This window comes from Plectropomus leopardus, chromosome 22 (genome assembly GCF_026936395.1).
Source record: "Plectropomus leopardus strain MGB_pleo_1.0 chromosome 22, ASM2693639v1, whole genome shotgun sequence".
Lineage (NCBI taxonomy): Eukaryota > Metazoa > Chordata > Actinopteri > Perciformes > Serranidae > Plectropomus > Plectropomus leopardus.
In genome coordinates, this window is record NC_142197.1 from 14701529 (window position 1) to 14725277 (window position 23749).

General features: G+C 39.1%; 1 protein-coding gene across 2 annotated transcripts in view; it reads left to right on the forward strand.

Moving 5' to 3' along the window:
• atxn7l1 (ataxin 7 like 1) overlaps window positions 1–23749 on the forward strand; it is a 41882-nt gene that overhangs the window by 2829 nt on the left and 15304 nt on the right. The window contains exons 1-4 of one of the 2 annotated variants that reach the window (XM_042511565.2): window positions 6017–6121; window positions 17759–17872; window positions 18772–18970; window positions 19760–20178. In XM_042511565.2, the coding sequence (XP_042367499.2) occupies window positions 17857–17872; window positions 18772–18970; window positions 19760–20178 (634 nt within the window). In that variant the 5' untranslated portion in view covers window positions 6017–6121; window positions 17759–17856. Of the gene's footprint in view, window positions 1–6016; window positions 6122–17758; window positions 17873–18771; window positions 18971–19759; window positions 20179–23749 lie in introns of those variants that run through there. The other variant, XM_042511564.2, reaches the window with a different exon arrangement.

The following is a 23749-nucleotide window of genomic DNA, read 5'->3' on the forward strand; positions in this document are numbered from 1 at the left end:
GTTCAGTGCAGGACATGATTGGTATCTATTTCTCTGTCTCACTCTCGCACACAGTGGAGATGATGACAACCGCCAGCAACTTTGTCGGGCTAGACTGACAGCTACTGTCATCATCTCACTAGAAATAGGCAGTGTTGTAATGCTTCTATTTGTACTGTATTAAGTAGAGATTGGAATCATGATGAACGTCATGTTATTATAGAGATAATATAGTACATATCAGTGTTCTTTTTTTCCCTGCTATATTTTAATTTAGTTTTACCATGCTGTAAAATGCAGCTTTTTAAATCATGTAGCACATATCATAATATGTAATTAGTATCTTAATGCAGTACAAAAGCGAAAGAATGAAAAAGCGAAAAATACAATTAATATTTAAAAAAAATCCAACAAGAATGCCCGTCACATTTTAATAACGGTAATCTATACAAAATTGAGTACATTATTTGCAACAAAAAAACTAAATATGACTATATTTTAAAAGACAGACAAAATTAAATATACTCAGAAAGTGCATGTTTCACAGAAATTATACACTTGATCACTTGATTATCTAATAAATCTAAATCCTTTACATAATTTATAAAGGGGCTTCATATAATCTCAAATTTATGCTGTTTACCCTTCAACATGTAAGTTATCCTTTTTAATGGGAGGATTGATAACACTCTTATCTACTGATCAATGCTTGGCCTATTAAGGTTTTTCCACATTTTTTTGCATAAAGCCAGCTGCGGTCTATACATGCTCATTCATTTTCACTGTAGTTATATTCTATCTGTGTTCTTGAATATTATGAAAAGCAGTGGATTAAGATGACTTTAAATGTGAGGTACAGTAGGTTGCACTAGTATGATGTTTCTGCGAGCGTGCTTCGAGACTTGTCCCAGATCAAATGTGCTTGGAGTGTAAATGCACTGAGCTGCAGTAGGCATCAAACAGAGGGGAACTTACCATATTGTGCAGGGCAGGCTCTAGCACAATGTATTTTGCAGTAGCCAATTTCTCCTGGTGTTTGAAACCTTTCAGCACAGGATTTAAAAAAGTCTCGGTTACCTAGCAGACTCCTCAAAATTAGTCATTTAGTATTGTCTGCATTTAAATGATTCAAGCTGAGATTAGTCAAATTACCTTGTCAGTGCTTGAATGCAGTCAAGTGATGCATACATTTCCTGTACTTTTTGCAAATGCTATAAAGCGAGGCGAATTAAAGATCCATGTTGCCTTATGAAACACGGTCGAGTCTACACACCAGTAATACTTAACTTATGATCCACTGGTCATTTTCTAATTTACAACTGAAATACATGCACAAGCACAGGGCTGAATCCTAAATGCCCTCAAATTCTAGAAATCCCCCATGTGTACAATTGACTTGCGTGTGATTGCTGCAACTCGATTTGCATAGTTTATTAATTTTATCTGATTAACAATAATATTAATGTTTGTTTTTTTATCGTGCAAAGTTGGCCCCCAGGCAAGCAAGTTGAGTACCCCTGCTCTGTACCAAAAACTTTAAGAAGTAAAAGATTAGTCAAAGAATTAATCAGAAATTATTTTTGATTAACTGTTCAATGAAAATGATATAATACACAATTAAATATTACACCTGCTGATAATTTTGAAATCTATAATCTCAATAGAATGTCTTTTTTTTGTGAATGAATGAAAATCTAGCAGCTACTTGCATATTTTACCAGCATTTGGCTAATTCTAACTTTCAGCCCTGAATATCTGACGTTGCCCTTAAAACCTCTAATATACTGTCGGAAGTGAAGTATAGTCTGGAGTAAAGAAAATGCGGCAACATGAAAAAGATTAATCAGAACCTTCTGAATAGATATTGGAGTGGAATGATCTTGTCCTTGATGTTAATGTGTTCAACCTAGATGGTAGATTGTAACTCTAGTTTCACATTATATGATATGTCAGTGAACACTTCTTATGGTTTGCTTCATAAATGGTTTTAATTTTTCAGCCTGGCTTTTTTTATACCTGATTATCAGATTATTCTGACCTTGAAACCAGATGTTTAAAGCTTTATACCGAAATAACTCAGTAGGAGTTGGTTTAAACTTAAAAATGACAAATCTGCCATCATAATATGGCAGACTAGTTCAGTTTCCCCTTCTGACATGCTGTTTTTATTGCTATAGCAATCAGATTTATTTACAGGAAGAAAAAGGAATGCCACCTATTTTTGGGTGCAAACCAAAATTCAAATTCTCTTATTAAGGAAATACTTTGCTCTTAGAGGTAAGTTGTGCTTGCATTCATCTTTTTTTCTGCCTTTTATGATTTTTAAACTACAAAGATTTTTTTTCTTTCAGCCTTTTAAGTTAACCTTTGACAGTATTACTGTAGCATTCACAGGCGTTTGCATTTTCTGGTTTAGGAAAAAAAAGACTTGGGAATCTCATACAAGGTCCTAGAACAAGGATGGACAAGCTGCAGCACCGGAGCTGTATGTAGCTTTTGAGCCATATACTAGTGGCTCCCTGTGGCTTTGACCAGAAAGTTATATGGACACAGATATTGGTTATTTTTTAACATTTTAATTTGTATTTGCCTTTGTCGTAGGCCTGAAGTGATTGTTTCATTCTCCAGTTGTAAAAATATGTCGCCCATACACTGAATAAAAAAATGTTCCAAAATTTCCTCAACTAAAATGTGCATCTATGTCTATGTGCTTCTTAAAAAAATTTTGACATACCACAATAGCGGTGGCTACACTTGAGTCTAGCTGGGCTATCTATAGATTCCAATCCAAAGAAAGCTAGTTTCAGAGGAAAAAGCCATTGCTGCAAAGTTAAAGTCCCAAATAATTGTAAGTAACCCACTGCAGTACTTTTTTTGTAGCAAAACATATTGAATCCTTGTTTAGACCTGTTAGTAATGTCTATTGGTTAATTTAGTATTGTTAGACTGTGTTGCCTTTGTTATAGGGCTCAAATATGTTTCATGGCTCCTTACAAATATTTGGAGGGCGGAAAAATGAACTGTATAAGATTTGTATCGGGGTAGTTTTCTTTCTAAATGGAGAGAAAAGAAGCTTGTTGAGTTTGTAGCTTGGGGTCTGTAACATTAGCTGCCAGTGAACCACTTGTAAGCTTGTTTAATCTATCACACATTTGATGCAGTACCAGCAATTATCTGGCGTGCCTGTTCAAAACGCAGCTGAAGCTGGAATGGTTGAAACTGTGATTATTCAAAAGTGGCCCAAGGTTTCCCCTAAGTTGGTTGATTGTAGGTCATTTTCACAGTAAAACATGTGGCTGTTTCTTTGCTACAGTTGCATTATTACTGAGGCATGTTAGTCAGCCTCAGTTTTCTGGAGCAACGCTGAGTAACTCGCTCTTCTTTACATGTTGATAGTCTCTGCTTTTTAAACCCTTCTTGTTTACCTGTAGTTCTTTGAAGTTGCTTTCCAAAATTGCAGTTCATCAATTCCCATTGAGTTGATTTACAAACTCTGAATGTAATCCGTGTCCAGTGATTGATTGTTTTAGTAGCTCCAAACATGTTTATTCACCAGTGACTGATTGTTTTTGTAGTTCATTTTCAGGCCTGTCAGTCATTTGGCAGCGTGTGGCAGTTGGCTTGAGAAACACACACAATTCAGGCTGCAGAAATAGGCTACGCACTTAGTTTGCATTTGACTTGGCAGATTCAGAGGAAATTGCATTCTTGCTTTTTTTCCACCAGTACTCCCACTAAAGTCTTTTGCATATTTCATTTTGGCCGGGCTTTCCTGATAGTTTATTAACAAAGAAAACGTGCTGGTTTCCACAGAAAATGATGACAGGAAGGATACAAACTGTGGTGATCTACTTTTTTTTTTTTTGCAGAAACCACCTGGCAACCAACATTCATCAGTGTTTCCAGGCTGTTTAACGGCTCACATTACAAAGTTATTAACCCTAACAGCTTAACAACCTGTTGACTACAATGGCAATATTTAAAAAGCTGTTTCACACGCAGCTACACCTTTGTGTTGGTATTGTTGCTTGGATCAGGCCCCTTTCCAGTTAAGTCAAAAATCAAACAGTTTATTTGCTTGTGGGGGGAAAGCAGTTTTTGGTCAGTAAACAGGGGAATCACAGAGTTTAAACTGTGGCTTAAATCCAGGTGCATGCTTAGAAATTATGGGCGTGGAAAATGAGTGAGAAATAATCTCCTCTTCTGTATTGACAAGGTGAACTTGTGCAAAGCATCTTAGCACTAACTGCCTCGGTGCAGCTGCTTGGCATCCAACTGTAGGTCCCTTCCTCAGCTAATATCAGTTTATGTTACTGCTTCGGTGTGACTGTCTTGCCCTTCATTTGATTCAGACAATATTTATTGAACAGCAGTCTTCAGTCAGTATGAACATAACCCAAAAAACTTATAAAATATTCCTTTCAGTGATCATGACAGCCACAGTGTTTGTCAGTGTGCCCTTGAACTCTTTATACATGAGTAATGAAACCAACTGTGACCTTTTGAAGTATGTACACACACACGCGCTGATGTTGTCTACATATTTGTATGATATGGCTTTAACCTTGAGTAACCCAGCAGATCTGTTTCCGACACACACACACACACACGCGCACACACACACACGCGCACACACACACACACACACACACACACACACACACACGGATGGGCACCAGGCTTGACTGCTGATCTCTCTGACTTCCTAACTGACACAGAGCTCGCCAGTAATGCAAGGTCATGACGACATGCACCCCATACGCTGTCAGACACCCACACATTCTTTAATTTTTCCCTTGGGCACTTTCGCAAACACACACATCCATACACACCACCATCACTTCCCCCTCAGTGAGTGTAGCTTAAGCCCCATGCTAATAAGTGTGGTGATTCCTGTCAGCACAGTTGTTTGGTTACAGAAAGATTAGTTTCTCAAAGCCAAAAGAGATAGTAGCTATTTTCAGAGGGACATATTTGCTTTTATCAATATTTCTATTATGAAATTCATTGGGTGTGGTAATTCTTGTTACTCAAGGCACAGACAGAACACTGCTAGTTTTTGTGTGACTGAAAGTAGTGTCTAACCTTTCTGCCTTTTTAATGACTAACACACATTATCATCTGCATGTCAGATGCATTATCTGAAAAGTGTGCAAAGCCAGATAATATTGTGGAGTATTTGGAGCTTCTAGCAGTTCAGGGGGTGGGGGTGGGGGGATTGGAGCTTTTAGTGCAATTTAGATGCACAGGTTAGTGTATTTGTGTTTATTTTTTCTGCTCTTTCCGTTGGTTCTTTAAAAGACTCTGTATAGACAGTGAAGTGTTGAATTTGAAGGGAGCGATTTGTCAATTATTAGTTATATGAAAATAATTAGCATCTACTTTGATATCTGATTTTTGGTTTCAAACATTTGCTGACTTGATTTTCTAACTTTTACTGTTTCATATAATTGCAAATTGGATATGACTGGGCAATTTTTCAAATAAGCAATGAAGTGATGAATCAGGAAAATAATTATTATTTGCTGTCCTAAAAAGGCTTCATAAATACAGACACTTGGTTGCTATGATTGATCATTATTTTTTCAACTTTTATAAAGGACTTTATGTATTGCCAAAGAGAAAGTCATTTTACTTGGGATAAAACTGGTAGTATGGAGCACCTGAACAAATAATCAAATGTTGATTAATATGTTATATGCTTATTTTCTCAATTAATCAAGAAGTTGTATGGTCTGTAAAATTTCTCATAATTATGAGAATGGTCAATCAGTATTTCCTGAGGCCCAAGATGACATCCTCAATTGTCTTGTTTTGTCCAAAACTCAAATATATCCAGTTTACTGTCACAGAGGAGAAAATAAACTAGAAAAAATAAACATATCTTAAGAAGTTGTAATCTGAAATGTTTGGCTTTTATTTATTTGGGGATTACTTCATAATTGAAACTGATTGATTCATTGTTGTAGCTCTACTGTAGTCCTTTAACTCTGTTCATTTTCTTGAATGTAATTTCATATCTTCATGTCTTTCTCAGAGATGCTCATCTACAGCCAGTTTCCAGCACGGGAGGATTTTTGTCTTGTTGTCTGCCATGTCTGCAATCAGGTGGTCACCCCTCAGGGCATCCTCACACACTATGGTAAGACACACACGGAGAGCCTACAGGGCATAGGCACACACAAAAACCTCACGGCATAGTCATACACTTCACCAAGATACACGTACATTCAAACACACTCCTGGGGGTATCTCCAGTTGTCACACGGAGGCACAAAGCCAAACTACACACACACAATCATTTCTGTTTATCCCCTCAGGACACTTTGACAGGTAGCATAGCTGCAACTTATTCTCCACTCTAACACACACCACTTGGTTAAACCTTCTAATACTCAGGATGCTGATAATTACTGAAAAACACTAAATAATTTACAGCATAATGCAGCATTGTAAATTTACAAAGCCAATTATGAAAATCATTTCTGCTCCTAAATAATGTTTCAAGTATTCTTGTTCTCCTATACTTTGCAAGCAAAAGAGAGATTCAACAGGCATATGAGTTGATTAAAAAGCTGTACATATAAGTTAAACACGGGATGACCACGTTCCTTTTTTTAATGCCGCAGAGTTTTGAAAAATTCATGAACACATTCGATACACACATACACTGCTCAGCTGTATATGCTTTATGTACCTTTAGGCTTATCAATCATTCATAACATACATTGCATAAAAATGCAATATTTGTTGCTATGGAGACTGTGATTTTCAGTAACAAAGCCCAGTGATGTAGTTGAGATGTTGCTTGTCTACCATCAGATGTCATTGTTACATTAAACAAAATACAATTGAAATGTGTACTAAAATTAGCATATGCATAGTTGTAGAAAGTACTTTGTATTTTTTTAAGTGACTGTTGTACACAGTTTTTGTTGTTTAAAGGGTAAGGATAGGTTTGGTATATTTTCAACCTGGATGCTATTTTCCAATGTTTGTGTGTCTAAGTGAATAATGGGAACAACAGTTTTTGAAATTTGTCCAGAGAGAGGACTGCAGCCTCGAAACAGACGGCATTATAACCACTCTGGGCATGTTTGCAGCATTGATTTACGTCCACTAAAAGTGCTTTTTTTTTTTTTTGCGACTGACAACATTTTGGAAAGGACCTATACAGAGACAGACCTGTTTTTTTTTTTTTCTTCGAGTAAGATCCCTTTTCTTTTAACCGGAAACAGCTTCAATTGTGCCGTACCCAAACTCACCAGACTCCATTTAAAAAGACTAATGTCATCATCTTAAAGTATGCTTCATTCAATGTCAACTGAAAATAAGATAAAAGTTACAATAGCTGCCTTAGTTTGTCTTTCTACTGTTCTAATAATCATCAACTCTGGTTTGGTTGAAATAAACCCTTATTTCACCTTGTTAGATGTGAAAATATACTGGCTCTATATATGCTAAAATTACTGTCTATCCAAAAGGAGTTTGGTGGGTAGTGATTTCTGGGCTTTTTTGGCTTAAACAAAAACAGGAGAGATTACTTTGTGATTATTTTGGGGGGATTTTTGGCCTTTATTTGATGGGGCATATTGAATGAAAGGGAGAGAGAGGGGGGAGGAAAAGCAGCAAAGGGCCACATGTTGGACTCAGCCAGGCCTCTGCTAAGGACAATCTACAAGGTGAGCTACCAGGGCGCCCCAGGATCTTACCCTTAAACAAAAAGGCCTATCTCTGTCAGCACTTGTCACTGTCTGCTAATCTAAGTCTGTCACAGGCAAAAACAGCACTTTAAGTGGACATATATTGACAGTGCACAAATGCCAGGAGTGTTTACATCGCAGCCCATTCTCTCTAAATACGGGACCAATTTCAAATAATGCTCTCTCTGCTCTTCACTTAGACACAAAAACATAGGAAAATAGAGTCCAGGTTGAAAAACACCAAACTGACTTTGTTAATCTTAGCACTGTTGAACAGTTAAGTGGTAGCACTGTTGATCCCAGCTCTCATTGGCCCTCCACCCTGTCTGTCTACCTCTTGTTTGTTTTTGACTGTGGCTGTGGTTCAACTGAGCGCGCTTGCATCTGCCCGCGAGCTGCTGCTTCCTTCTGTTGGCTGCACGTGCACCAGCCAGAGCCGTCTGTTTGAGCGGGGGTGTGGTGAGACACATGGTCATGCTTAATGAACACACACACACACACATACACACTTCTCCTCAAGAGGAGAGAGGCCAGTTGAGTTTGCATGCACACACATTCTCACTTTCTGTTTCTCAGCAGAAAGAGGTCAGCGGTATTGTGAGACACACACACACTCATAGACTCCTGGCAGGCGCTGTTGTTTTGTCCCTGCTCCTGCCCCCCTGCAGCCCCCCCCACCCCCCACCCTCTTGTTGGCATCATTTCTGCTTGCTGACACGCACACAGAGTCGGGTAACAACAGGTCTAAAACACATGCACATACACACACAGTCAGGAGTGGGAATCTCCTGAGAGCTTCCCATAAAACAAAGCAAGCCTTGGGCCACAGTGTGATAACAAGCAGGCGTTGTAGTGGACTAGCAGGCCCAGTTACATGCTGAATAGTGAGGAAGTTGTACTCGTGAATTATTTTCACCATGTACATTTGCATTTCTAATAGGCTTGGGTCGTATCTATTTTTTCATGCCTTCAAATCTTTCTGGAATTTCACCAGGGTGTACGGTATACGATGGCATCAGTGTGCGTAACTAATGTAGCAGCCTGGAAGTCATAACTGTCCAGCCACTTTTGTTGATTCATTGACTTCATTCTTGAGTTTCAAGCATTTCACACAAAACTTCTCTGTGTCATGGCATGAAAAATACTTCTCCCGATCTCTGCTGAGTGGATTGCCTTGAGGAACTGGCCCTGTCAAGAATTTTTTCTTACTATTATTATTATTATGTTTTATGCCTTTCCTCCCATTGTTGCTCATTCCTCCTGTTACTGTAATATCCTTACAAGCGTCATTGTTCCTGCTGGGGATTCTCCTTTATATGTTGTGACCCTGCATCTTATTATTCATTGCAGTGGCCTTATAGTTGTATCCATGATCATGGGATCTGCTTTCATGCTTGACCTGTATGTTCAATCAGTAGAGAGGCTTTACATATACAGAAATGCATGCGTGCGCACGCACACACACACACACACACACACACACACACACACACACACACACACACACACACACACACACACACACACACACACACACACACACCCCGACACACACACACAGAGTAGGAGGAGGGGGTTGGCTGCCTCAGGGGTCAGTGGCTCCAAGTTATACATGCCCAGTTTGCTGCTCAAGCTCTGCTGTGTGTGATGAAGAGAGAGCGGTCACAACTTAAGCTAGGACCTGTGTCAGATGGATGTATAATGTATGCCACGTCTTGTATTCAGATAGGTTCCTGTATTTTATTCGTCAGACTTGCTCCATGTCGTAAATTTGTTTATTTAAATCTCTTTAGAGTAAGGCAACCATGTATATTCTTAGCATAAGTGGCCCCAGTGGGATATCAAATAAATCCCTCAAACAGGCAGCATTCGCACCATGCTCTCTCCCATGAGCTCGTAAAGAGAAAATGTGCAAAGAAATAGTTTTTAACGCTTGTGGGTGAACCTCAAAGCTTATTATGGACAAACCAGGATGTTGTGTTAAGACATTTTTTACAATGAAGATATGATGACTTAACCACTCTTTTAAGCAATGCTGGGGCACTTTTTTCATATTTAAAAGAACAGTGTGTAAGATTTTAGGGGGATTTAGTGGCATCTAATGGTAATGATTTCATATAGCGGCTTGCTTAATCTTCTCCCGGTAAGAATTCTTTCAGTTTTTACTGTTCAGGAGGTTTTTACCAGGAGACAAATTATTTGCACAGGTCTCTTTCTCTCCAAAACAAACAGACCAGGGGATTTAAACCTGCAAAAACACTGAATAAAACAGTTCAAGGTTACAATTTTCAGATACTGTTCAACAGGCTGCTTGCCTAGCACTTGCTAATATGTGCTCACCTTATTTCTAATCCTGACGTTCAGAGGGTTTTTCACTGTGAGCTGAATTATCTGCAGAGGTCTCTTCATCTCTATAACAACTTTCACATCACAAAACAGTGTTTCTCTTATGCTGTTTGGCTATTCAGAGACAGGCTACTAGCCCAGCAACCACTAATGCGTGCTCACCTGCTATCTACTCAAGGCGTTCAGGAGGTTTTTACCGGGAGCCAAAATCTCCACTGAGGTATTTGCTCTTCAAAACAAACTGGCACAAAGCAGTTTCACGTTTTTAAAAAAAACTGTGTTTTTGTCAAGTTCTCATCGTGAAGGGGCTGCTAACTATGCTGGCCGACACAAAAAACAAACAAATGGCCCTGTCTAGTGCCAATATTTGGTTTTGCTGTTGGGGACTACTGAAGAAAAGTAGTGGACTTCATGGAGAAAGACCTGCTCCTTATGTATATATAAACGGCTCATTCTAAGGTACTGAAAACTCAACAGTTCTTATTTTCAGGTCATTATACACTAAAGAAAATACAGTACACTTATAGTATTGCAATCCTGTCAATAAATCCCCCTAGAACCTTCACACTGGACCTTTCCATTTTTCTACAGGCTAGTGTGATTAATATGAGTCTATTTCAAAGAGCATTTCATATGTTGGTACATTTGAGGCCCTGTGAACGCCATGACAAACTAGAGAACTCAACAGTCACAAGTAACTGATGATTTGATTTCTCTCTGTGTGTGTGTGTGTGGGTGTGTAAGTCATGCTTTTGAAGCTTTGTGTTCAGATAAATCAGCACTTCATGCCGTGCTCAGATATTTCAGTGTCTTCCTTCCAATTCTCTCATCTACTACTATTTCTCCTTCCGCTCTTTCAGTCCGTCTCCTCTGCTGGTGGCCTGCTGTGTGTGAGTAAGTCGAGGAGTGCACGATGAAAGGTTTGTTGCTGTTGGTGGTGGGAGTGTCTGTCTCTCTCTACTCGCCCTCCAACTTTTCTCTGTAGTGGTGGATTAATTGAGCTCTGAGGCAGGTGAAAAAAAAAGAAAAAACCTCTGTTTCCTTTTGGTTTCATTTCACTCCTAACTTAACAAGCGTTTGGGCTGCCCAGTGCTTCGCTGTCTGAGTTTGTTATTGTTGTGTAAAAGCGTGTGTGTCTGGGCTGGGAAGCACTTGCTCATTTCACATGGTGTTTCTCTGTTGTTGGAAAGTTTCCCCCTTAACCACAGAAGTTGTGCTTAGTTTCATTTGCCGGTGGTGTTGCTCATTCTGCTCTGTATGTGTGCACGCGCGCATGTGTGCGTGTGTGTGTGAACCATTAGCTGAGGCTCGGGCCAATTAAAATGCCAGCTGCTACTGTACATCAGAGGTACTTTCTCTGCACTTAAATTTGTTTGGACTTTAGAAATACAAAGTGCATGGCATTAGGATTGTTTTGAACCTCGTCTCTTCATAGTCATCTTTTTTATCATGGCACCCATCCATACATGCTGTCTGAGTGTAAGTTTACAGCCAGAAAATGTTTAGTCATCTCAGATAGTGTAGGGCAGTTTTTTTTGTGTGTGTCAAGGACCCCTAAATTGATGCACATTGGGGCACTGACCGCCATTCGATAAGAATTCACCTCATTAACATCTACCTTTTGGAGAAAATCAAATATCCCAATATTTTTGACTAAATTCCTTGATGGCGATATTAAAACGATATTTGCAGGGTTGACTATTGGTGCTTTCACAAAATATTTACATAATGAGATTTTGATGAAAAGTTATAAGTAACACATCACTTTACTGTGATGCAGCCTTTAAAACCAGGAAAAAAAACAATACTCACGATATTACAGTATCCAAAATCTAAGACGATATCTAATCTCGCGTCACAGTATCGATATACTATTGATATATTGCCCAGCCCTAGATATTGTGTTAGATATGATGTTGATGTATGATTAAGATTTCAGTTCCATAGTTTTAACTATAGTTTAGAGGATAACTGTGAAGGAAGTAAAACATTTAACCTATTACTAAAATCAGTCTCACTTCTATATAGAGCATTAAATAGTGAAAATAAACTGACAGCCCAGTTGGCAGAAGAATTTGCACCCTTGGTGTATCATGTGAATCCCTTTAAAATAGCGTAGTGTATGAGCTGACTTCTTCAAAGGGGGAGGAAATGATGGGTGGCGTGTGACTTAGGCAGGACACTTGTCAAGCTCCAGACCATTGGTTGTGTTTACTGGTTGTGTTTTAGGGAGTCATCGCTGCGTTTCCAGTGGTGTTTCAGCCACCAAATGTGTTTGTTTTTTAGTCATCACTGTTTTTCAATCGGGATAGTTCCATGAAAAGTGGTTGCTGCATTTCCTTTCATGATTGTGCCTCCCAAACTGTGTATCTAAAGCCAAAACATGATCTTTTCTTAACCATGGCCAAGTGGTTTTTGTGCCTTAACCTAACGACATGTTAAACACAGTGTTGTTGTAACATCAAATTTCAGCATATCTGCTACCTCATTACACACAAGTGTTTAAAGAAATGTTCAGTGCCAACATTTTTCTGGCAATCGGGATGTTTCTTGATGCCTAGAACTCCCTCAAGAACTCCTGGAGGTCCCCGGACCCATGATTGAGAACCAAAGGTGTAAAGCGCTAAGCTGTTCAGTGTCATCATTTCTTTGAGCTCTGTTCACAGCGACAAATCTTTCTGACGGTCGCTACTTGTGTGGAGGACTTGCCTGCCAGATGGTGTTACATTACCATGACTATGGGTTTTTATGTTGTGATTTTAAAATGTATTGCTTATTTCTTATGAAAATAATATGCTTGAAACAATATATAAAATGTAGTTAATGTAAATGTCCTCTTGTTTTTTTTTAATGTGAAGAATTATCTTAATGTTCACTTAAGACGTAAACATGCCTCTATATCCTGCCATATGTTTTCCATTATAAGCCTACTTGTCTTTGACTCAGTTCTTTCAGATAACACGAATTACTGAGAGTTTTTATAGATGCTTCTCTTAATGTTCTCACATCTATCTCTCTCTGACTCTCTCCCCTGCTCCTCGCAGCTCAATGTAAACAAACCCAGCTGAGCTCTGAGAGCTTCTGCTTCCTCATCATGCAGCGGCTCCACCCACAGGATGAGTCAGCAGCCAATCGGCAATCAGCTGGGGCTCTCAGCATTGCCATAACGACAGGCAGGCAGGAGAGGGTAGTAGTGAGGGTGCCCTTGTGGTCGAGTGGCTTGGTGACCTTGCCTGGGCAGCCGTCCATGTATTGTAAATCAGTACGGTTAGCTCCCAGCTGGCTCTGTACTTGCAGGATGAGCTCTGCTGCAAAACACAATATATCTGAGTCTGTTTTGGGGGAAAAATAAGTTGTTCATCACTCATCATGCTTTATTGTATATACAAGTATACTAGCTCGGAAGAGTTTAATGAATTTCGTTGGCCAGTAATTGAAGCTGTTCATAATTGTGTTGTTTTAATTATACAAAATGACATCATTTAATTTAGTTATAAATCTAATACATATATTTTGCAGAATTTCCTAATTCAAATGCATTTATTTTTTCATGTGACACAGCTTTTAAAAAAAAAAAAAAAAAAAAATTCTTGTATTAAATAATGGAGATGCACTGAATAGTTTGAAGCTTAATTCAAATTTTAAATCAACATTCGTATTATGTGCATCTTTTCTTTTTCTTGCATGTCTGTTTCTACACAGTTGCAAATGCAGACTAGGCTACACTATATACTAATTAGATTCCAATGGTGGCTGCATAGGATTGTTTCTGACTTGTTTGAACCAATATCCAATAAGTCTAGAGCATTTTGAATTCCAAAAGTCAAAATTCATAGAAAAAAAGACAGAATTGTTAACCAAATTGACAAAATTCCTTCATCTAAGAAAAGAATTTGCTTCAGTCCATGTTTGTTGCCGTTTAGCCTTTCAAAAACATTTGTATTGTGTTCATGAAACTGTTTGCTCTTCAATTTGCTGCACACAAAAGAAGGCACACACCTATATTAACAGTGGTGGAGCAGCAATGTAACAGCAACATAAATTACTTTTGTATAACTACAATAACAAAAAAAATATTTTGTCTCTAACCCTATCATAATAGATTACTTAAGTCGTTAAAAAAGGTCATATTTTATATCTACATTTGTAGAATTTTTAATTTTTTGCTTTTAGGTTGATGATGTCATAAAATATGATGACAGACTTTTGAAGCTTCATCAGAAAAAACTCAATGTATGTTTCAAATGTTAAAAAATTGTCATTCTGTAAAGTCCTGTGAAACAGAAAAATGAACAAGAACAGGAATCCAATAAAAACAAAGCATGCAACAGAGCTTGAAGCAGGTCAAATTGGTCCCACAAATGCACAAGTTAAGGGTGTATTTGACTTGGCCATACAGCTCATATAATATCAGATTTCTTCAGATTTATTATTTACCTTTTTCCTGCCTGGAAAAACAAGAAACTGCTGAAATCGGAAAATAAAAAAAACACCCATACAGAAAAAATACACACATCCACAGATTTCCCAGCCTATTGCTAGAGTACAGCTTCACTGAACTGTGCAGTTGAGTTGACTAAAATGTGTGAAGCTGTGTGAAATAATGTGTGATTAAATGTGTGAAATTATTACTGTTGTAGCTGCATACCTGTAAATGTGGCTCTGGACTTTGATCCTGCTACTCTGAATACAGCTGCCTCTCCAGTCCTCTGCTTCCACTGGCCTATTTACACACCTGCCACACACACACACACAGTCTCACATTTGCAAATTATGCTCTTGCAAAGCATTTTTATATGCACATACTTCACATAGAGACATGCACACCCCACTATGTAAACTGCTTATGGATAGGACCATTGCAGAAAAGTTCTCAGCATGGTGTCACACGCGAACACACACCTGTTATACTTGTGCATGCAACGGCTTATCTCTTCAATACACACAGACACATGCTGCACACACATTGTACACACACAGTCACCTGCAGCACACTTTCATGTGCACCCATGCACTATGAGCAAACACACAGGGCCAGTCTGTCTGCTCTTTTTGCTCCAACATGCTGCTGTTGGTCGACTACTACTTTACTTTACTCGTTGTACAGTTGTACGAGAGACATTTTTTGAGCAGTTAACATCAACCAATTAGCACGATACCTATGTGATATGTTGCTGAGGCTTTTGCATTGCTTTAAATGAGTAATTTGACATTTTGGGATGTGCGCTTATTTGCTTTCTTACAGAATTCATTTAGAGGAGCAACACCACTCTCATGTCTGTGTGGTAAATATGACGCTACAGGTGCAAGATGGTCATCTTAGTTTAGCACAAAAACAGGAAACTCATCTCTTTTTCTTAATCTGTACAAAAGCTAAAATGTGCTTTTACTGGTGTTATGTGCCGGACAGTTTCTTATCCAGACTAGCTGTTTCCTGATGCTTTCACTCTTTATGCAAAGTGAAGCTAAACAGCTGCTGGCAGTGTATTCATATTTACTCAACAGACATGAGAGTGGATCAGTCTTCTAATCTAATTCTCGTCAGAGTTGGATTATCCCACTCATCACTCTGCATGAGGGTGAGAGGTCATTTTGCTCTGTGTTTGGTACAGAACATGTCCTCAGATGTTATGATGGTAGTGAAACGGGTTCTTTTTGGGAAATGTTTTGTCTGCTATGGCACCTAGCTTTTGTTTTTGTGGAGTTATTTGCACCGGTTTACGAGCCATCAGGAGGCATGGCCTGCCTTCTTAAGTCTACCATCTCTACCTTTGTTTTGTCATACCTTAGGGATGTGATGTCTGGTTTTGTGTGCTTAGTGCAACGTCTATGAGAGCACCATCCTGTTGGGATTTAAACTTGAAAGCATGTGGTTAGTTTGTGGGACCCCCGGGTGTGCAGTGCACAGTGGCATTTCTCCCCGTTAGTGGGCCCTGTTGAGTTACCATATGCACAGATTTGGGCCCAGCTGTGACTCGTAGAACAGCAGTTGCATCCAGGTAACTAGTATATGTCTGCTTGACTATTTAGTCTGTCGCTGTGTGTGTGAGAGATAACAGTTGTATTAGGACATTTTAGTTTGTGATGCATATTAGGGTTGCAAGGGTATAAGATTTTCACAGAACCATAAACATCTTAGAATATATCACGATTTCAGGGTATCACAATATATGGTAAAATTATTGTTATCATTTAGAACACCCCTTCAAGTATGTGTAAAAAGTCTAGTTGACTTTTTTCAGTTCAGTAGACAAGCAACTAAACATTGTATAATAACCATCATATGGTAAATCACTGCAACTCCAAGCCACATACAACCCAATTTGATCTGGTGGATTTGTGGAAGTGGACTAGACCAGTAAAACCATAATAACCTATACATAACAACACCTACAAATGTTTTGTGTTCATTTAGTGTAAGGGAGTACATTTTGAAAATGTTTGTCCGTTTACAAAACAGCTGAGGAACAGCAAGAAATAATTGTAATTTCAGCAATATGTCTCAGTTTTTCCAGTCAATCCACTACTCTTTGTCATTACATCTGCATTTTTCCGTACATTTCTTCTCCTGTGTGGCGATTTAGTTCCATCAATATTCTTTTAAGATAGAAGTCTGATATGGATTCGTTTTTACTCAAGCTCCTGATTGACATTATTTCACACAATGCTGAATATCTTGAAATTTGAAATTGTTTTCGATACCAAGGAAAACATTGACATTGAGGGCATGAAATTTAAATGTTTTTGTGAAAAGATGAATACAACAGGGCTATAATATAGCAATGTTCACTTTTCTTTTCTTGGTGGGTATAGGAATAGTAAAAAGACAACAAAATCACCATAGTATTTATGGTAGCGGTGTATAGATACTACGTAAAGTAGGAATTAAACCATTCAAAATGATCATTATCTATATGTATCAATTAATCAATATTTTTGACAGCATTAGTCCACAATCCTCTGAGGCAGCATTTTACTTGAAGAAGGCTACTTAATGTTTGCTGCTGAAACCTAGTCACCATTTAGCCTTTGCATCACTCTTAGGAGTGCAAAGACATCCAGCGGGCTGGATATAACCCTTTGGCAGGCCCGTCCTGGCCTGCAGGCTGTATGTTTGACACAACTTGACCTTGGCCTGCACATGTTGCACTTTCTGTCAGGCATTTTAAGGCAGGGCTTGAAAAAACATGTTTGTGGACACTTGTGTTTTGTATATTTGCTGCCAATCTATGTAATTGTGAGCATATGTGGCTGTGCACACAAGTGCAGTTACAAACTCCTGTTGCTTTGTTTGTTGACGATTTTGCATGGACAAATAGTCACACACGGTCAGTTATCAAACCTCCAGAGTGAAATTTAGCAGTCTATGTACTCTACCTGAGCTGCTCTCTTTAGGTGTGTTTCATCATCTTACTGCTCTCTTCAGTAGTTGCATCTTATCAGCAGACAGGAAATTCAGCTCACCACACGTCTCATCCCAGCCACTTTTCACAATCTATCAGTTAAATCTTGTTAGATCTTTGGTTGTTGCTTATTTACCTCCTGAAGCCGCTCTCAGGGGTGAACTGTGAACACAATATGATATTGAGCCTCATTATTTAGCTAAATGTTGCATATAATTTGAAAAACTATTTGTTAGCAGTTTAAAACACTGTGTTACTGTGTGTACAGTGTGTTTTCCCCTCCTCTCTGTTTTTTTATGACATGTTGACCCCTCTGTTTTCATTCAGGTAGCTGGGGTGTAGTTTCCCTGTGAGACAGTCAGAGAGAGACAGACAGTCCTGGACCACACCCCCTCATTCCCTCCCCACCCTTCTCCCACAAAGACATGCATAGCAAGAACCGTAAGTGTTGAGCTCCTCTCCTCTCCTACTTTTTTACCCCCCCGCGGCCTCGTGATTTATTCCCCTCTAAGTTTCTTTCTGTGCCTCAGCATCCTGATCAGATCTGGGTCAAAATGTATTTATAATTGTTGGCTCTTGTTTGAACTCTGCGTAATAACAGATTGGTGGAGTTAATCACACAAGGACACTTCAGATGGTGTCGAGGAAGTTGCTAATTAGAGAAAAGTAAACTGAATTGATTTGTAAATACTTCATTTTTTGTGGAAAGGTTCTGGCACAGATTTGTAACTCCTGCGTGCCATCTGGCATCTAAGCAGGGTAGAAAAAAAATAACTTGCTTTAACCCTTTGAAACCTGAGCTAATTAGCTTGATTTCATTCAAAAAAGCATGGAAAAAAGCAATGAGCAATTTAAAAAGCAATATCCCAAAACTTAGACAATAGTTATGAGTAAAAAGTTGCAGGAAAATTACCTGTTTCAAAAAAAAAAATAGAAAGAAAAAAACAAGAACAAACAAGGAAGCGACCTCGAAAAAAAGTGCAAACAAATTAAAATGATAATTCTCTCTCACTGTATTTTTTTCACCTTTTGCATATTTCCTGCATTATGTGGAACATTTCTTGCCAAATTGCAGATTGCTTTTTCCACCACATTTTTGAAAGACATGAAACCAATTTGCTCACGTTTCAGAGGTTTTTGTGCTTCTGAAACGCGTCGGAACAAAGCACAAGTAAAGTGATGTCGATCCAGCTTTCAACTAGGAGCTAGACTCAGGTGTTAACTGGATGCAAATCAGATCCAAAAAGTAATGCATGATCTTGATAGTAGGAGTGTCACCTACATCTATGTGACCTTACACATTCGATTTTTGTCTCTGCCTCTGTCTTGACATAATCCAGAGAAGCGCCACAGCTCCCCCGCCCCCTCCAGGAGCCCCCTGGTCCCCATGAAGCCCAAGGCACCTGCAGTGGCCCCCGCTGTGGCTCCCAGTCCAGGGGACACACTGGCCTTCAGGGTCCCTAAAGACTACCCTCACTCCCGCTTCAGCAAGGCTCCTCTTGCTGTCTATCCACCAAAGGGAGCACGGAACAAGACGTGGTGGGCATATACTTCTTTTTTTAATATGATGAATTTCTTCTTCTTTTGCTGCTCCCAAAACATTGGGACTCATACAAGAAAATATATACTAACAGATTTCCTGTTATTTTTGCTTGTATCCTTGATTTGTTCTTATTTTATTGGTACCCACTGATTTTTGGGATTTACCGATGTTTTTTTTTTTTTAATTTCCGCTCTTCTCTTCAGTAAGAGAAACTTTTAGAAATGGCGAAGAGTACTTACCAAGATAAGAGAAAAATATTTCATTTTCAAAGACTGCAAATTGTTGCCTAGCACAAAGAAAAATAAGTTTTACATTAGAGGAACATTTACAAATATGCATCAGTATAATTTCATGGTTCCAGCCTCTCATATATGCATGTGGGCTTGCTGCTTTTTTTTATTAATTATTTTAATTATAGAGTTTATTTAACAGTATGTCAGCTTCGCTAATGCTGAAGTTCTTCTTCTCCAACCTTTTTTTGTTGTCATGTCTCCATTTTTGGCCATATGCCAGAGTCTTTGCACACAGCACAAAAGCCTTATAGTATTTAGGGAGTGTTACCTGTGCAAATCGGGGACTTATGATCAAGTGGGATTCAACATTGAGCACACCTGGGTGTGAGCAAATTTGAATGGTTAAGAACGTTTAGTGCATCTGGAGTTGAATTCTCTTATATTGTCTCTTATGAGAAAATTCATAGAAAATGGAAGAGAAATTTAAGGGAACATTGCACTTTGAGGCCCATAAGTCATGCAGTGTTTTAACTCCACTCTTCCCCTCTGCAGCGTATCCCTTCCAGTCGTAAGCCTGGAGAAAATGCCTTGCCTCAGCCGGCCCGACTCTGCATCACACGTGCGCCTCACCTCTTCCTCCCCCTCTCCCTCCTCACTCAAACCTCCGTCCCACACTCCTCCTAGCTCCCAACGGTCCAGTGAGAAGCTGGTGAACGGTCGCGGCACCAGCGGACCGTCTACGCCGCGCTCCACCACCTCTCCATCGTCTTTGGACAGGCGGCCCAGTCCGGCACGCTCTCCGCTGGACAGACGGCTACCGTCTACACCTTCTCCTTCCCCACTGGACCGGAAACCCTCCCTGTCACCTTCCCCTTCTCACCGATCTGGCGCTCTGCCGTCGTTGTCGCAGATGGAGAAGAAGCATCAAAACGGGACTAAGACTTCCTCCAGGTCGCAAAAAAGACTCTCAGGTTAGCCCTAAGATTTTTATCCTGCACTGGTCCAGGTAAAGTCTTTGTGCATGCATGTTTGTTTGTTTTTTATCTCAGAACTTCACGTTTCACATTAACACTGGTTTAGAGCTTCACAGAAAATCTGCAGTCCTCTAAAAAGGATTAATTGAAATGCTTTCCAGTCTTGATTCATTAATCTATGGGTCACAAACCTGATTCTTTAGGCAACAATCATTCCTGTGCTGGGAGAGTGAATATTTCTCTCTCTGCCCCTTGAATTACTCTCTTGAAGGAATAGTTCACCTCTTGATCTTGATCACTACATTGGCTTCTTACACTCAAGTAAACAAAATCAACTGCAGCATGGATATTTAAAATGCGTGCTTTGCTCAAAAACTGTGCTGCAAATCAAATCTAAAGCTAATCTAACAGCCATGGCGGTTGTCATGTGTGCAGCGGCAGCCTATAAAAAACTTTACTGAATGTTGCGGCTGCAGATCAGAATAGAGGAGTAATATACAACAGAGAGTGGGCTGGAAAAAGTATTTTGGATTTATAGTGCATGAGACCTGTGTCTGCACTGAAAAGCGGCACACCTAACTTGTTCAGCCACTGGGATAAAAAAACTGCATTATGGGGAATGCATAAAGGCCAAAAAGAATAACATTGCTATCATTACCTCACTGAATCCCTGTCCTTGTCCAGCGGCAATTCAGACATCCATAACTGCAACCCTCTACAGCACATCATCATATAAAGATGGACATAACCAATGCATTCTTCTGGCCAAATTGATGTGCCCAATAAAAAAATGTATTTATATTTTGCTTCTAAGAGATGCACATAACTCAGTTGAAGAAGACCCTTATTTAAATTCTATTTCTGATGAAAGATTATTTAGTTTGCAGAAGTGTAGCAAAGCATTGAATGTGAAAGCAGTGCTTAGTTTATTTAATTTTAAGTATAAAGTTTTTACATAATTTTATGTATATTTTGCTTCTAGGAGATGCACTGTGAAAAGGGACTGGTCATAATTTGATGCAAAGATTTGTAAATTAGCAGGAAAATAGCACAACATGAAAGTGACATAAATGAATAATAGTAATAAATAATGGTGATTAACATTTTGGCCATAATTATGCAGCCCTACTTCACCCACAAAGTGATTATTTGTATTTTAATTACTCACCCAGTGTTGACTTTGTGAAGAAAACTTTTTTTGCATGCCTCCATGGTGAACGAAGAATCCAAAAACGGTAAAGGGGTCTGCATGAAACAACAGCACAATTATATCTCATTCATCCACTTGTATGCTCAGTACTTCCTACACACATGCATTTTCTGACTATTTTCTCAAGAATTTTCTCTGTTTTTGATTCTTTGTTCACAATGAAGGCATGCACAAATTCACAAAATTCATCATAACACATGCATTTGTTCTCACATGCTGACACACACTCACTATGTCTTATCTCAATATCCTCTGGAAAGCTTCCAGTGTGAATGTTTGGCTACAGACAGGACAGTGGTGTATTGAGGCTGTGTGTTTTGGAGAGAGTGAAATGCCTCCCTATAGTATTATATGTTGCTCTTTCTCTTGTTTTCTCCATCCATGTTTTTTCTCCCCCCATCTACCACTGTTTTCTTTCTCATTCAAACATTCAAATGCTCAACTTTTTTTTTAACATTGACGTTCTCAAGTTCACCTAGTGGTCGCCACGAAGTAAGAGACGTACAAATATGTATCGCAAAAAAAGTTTTTAAAGGGTTTTTGATAGATGCTTGTTGGTGTCTTGTTTCTCTATCCTCTTCTTCCCTCATTTCTCTCTTCTTTCACTTTGCTTGTGCAGTGTCTTGCTGTGCTCCGAGCCTCTGATTTACACCCTCTAATTCACTAGCTCCCGCTGCCAAAAAGCTGCTTGTCTTCTTGAGAGATTTCCCCCACCTCCTGTGTCTCTATATTTTTTTTCCTCCTCTCACTCTCCACCTCCTGCCTCGACCTCCTCGTTTCTCTTTCGCACACTTGCGCTCCTGCCCTCATTTTTTCTCTTTTTTCACACTGCCGTCTCCTCCTCTCTGTTGGCGTTTTTTCTCTGTTCATCATCGGGTTGTTTCGCACACATCTTGTTCTTCTGCTTTTTTCTGTTGTTTGATTTCCTTTTCTCATCAGTGTCTTCCTTCAGTCTATGTTTACCCTGCCCATCTTCCTCTCTCACTCTCTCATTCTCAATTGCCTTTATAAGTTGGTGTGAACTTGTGAGTGAGCATGCGAGTTTGTTGTGTGTCTTGAGTGCATATCTGTTGCTGCTGTACATTTGCATGTGTTTCTCTGTCGGCCCGTATCTGTCGGAGCTGTTTCACTCTGCACAGAAAGATTACAGGGATTATAGCAAAGGCCAGTGCTAGATTACAGCCCTCTGACAGTTACACTGTTTAAGATAACCTGCAGACTGACTGGAGGTTGTTGTTGACCGGCTAGTTTGTGTGGGGCAGCAAAGGTCTCTGTGTTTATGAGTGATGCTTTTGCTGTATAAAATTCTGAGAAGTTTAGTTTGTGACTTAGTTTCAACATTCACAATTTGACCCAGCATGTTAAAAAATAAAAATGCAGGAAGTTTATTATCATTGAACTTTGTCAAGAGGGTTTTTATGTATGTCAAATTAGAATTTGTTTAATAACTTAATCTACTATTTCTGATATAATTCTTGATAGTTTAAACACTTTGTTGTGTGTCTTCATTGCTAAGATGAAAGGACTTGGCAACTACTTTAGAGTCAATACATTTTAAACAATAGGCTTATTAGCACGTATTTAAAAAAGAAAATGTTGTCTTTCATTTTTATGCCATTTATAGCCCTGGCCAGATGTTTATGTTTTCGGGTTGTCTGTCCATCTGTTCTATTCTCGTGATTGCAGTATCTCAGGAATGCCACAGGGATTATTTTATTTTCAGATTTGGCACAAATGTCCACTTGGAGACTTAAAGATCAACTGATTAGATTTTGGTAGTCATAGGTCAAACTTCAAGGTCACTGCGATCTTGCCTGTCTCTTTTTTTGTGAACACAATATTTCAAGAACACCTCGAAGGAATTTCTAAAAATTTGACACAAACGTCCACTTGACCTAAACAATGACCTGACTGGAATTTTGTGTTCAAAGGTCAAGGTTTCTGTTAACTTGTATCTGTCTAGATTTTCTTCTCAAGAAGACCTCAAGGGGTTTTCTCAAAATTTGGCATGAACATCCACTTGACTCAAGAATAAACTGATTAAATTTGGGTGAAAAAAATCAATTCAAGTTTTGTCTGCACCGCATTCATAGAGCTGCAAAACCTCAAAATTCAGAGATGGGACACTGAATGATCACAAAGGGACACACACACAAAAAGACAGGAAGCCTGCTGATCAGATCTTCTTTTTCAGGACAGCATGGATGTGGTTTGAGCAGATTTGACTGACAGTGAAAATACTCCCAACGACGACTCACCAACTGTCATCTGATTCTGATTCAAATGTTGCTGAATCATGCACACATTGAGCAAGTGAGAGTAGCACGGAGAGAAAAAAGAAACACACAAATCTCTTGT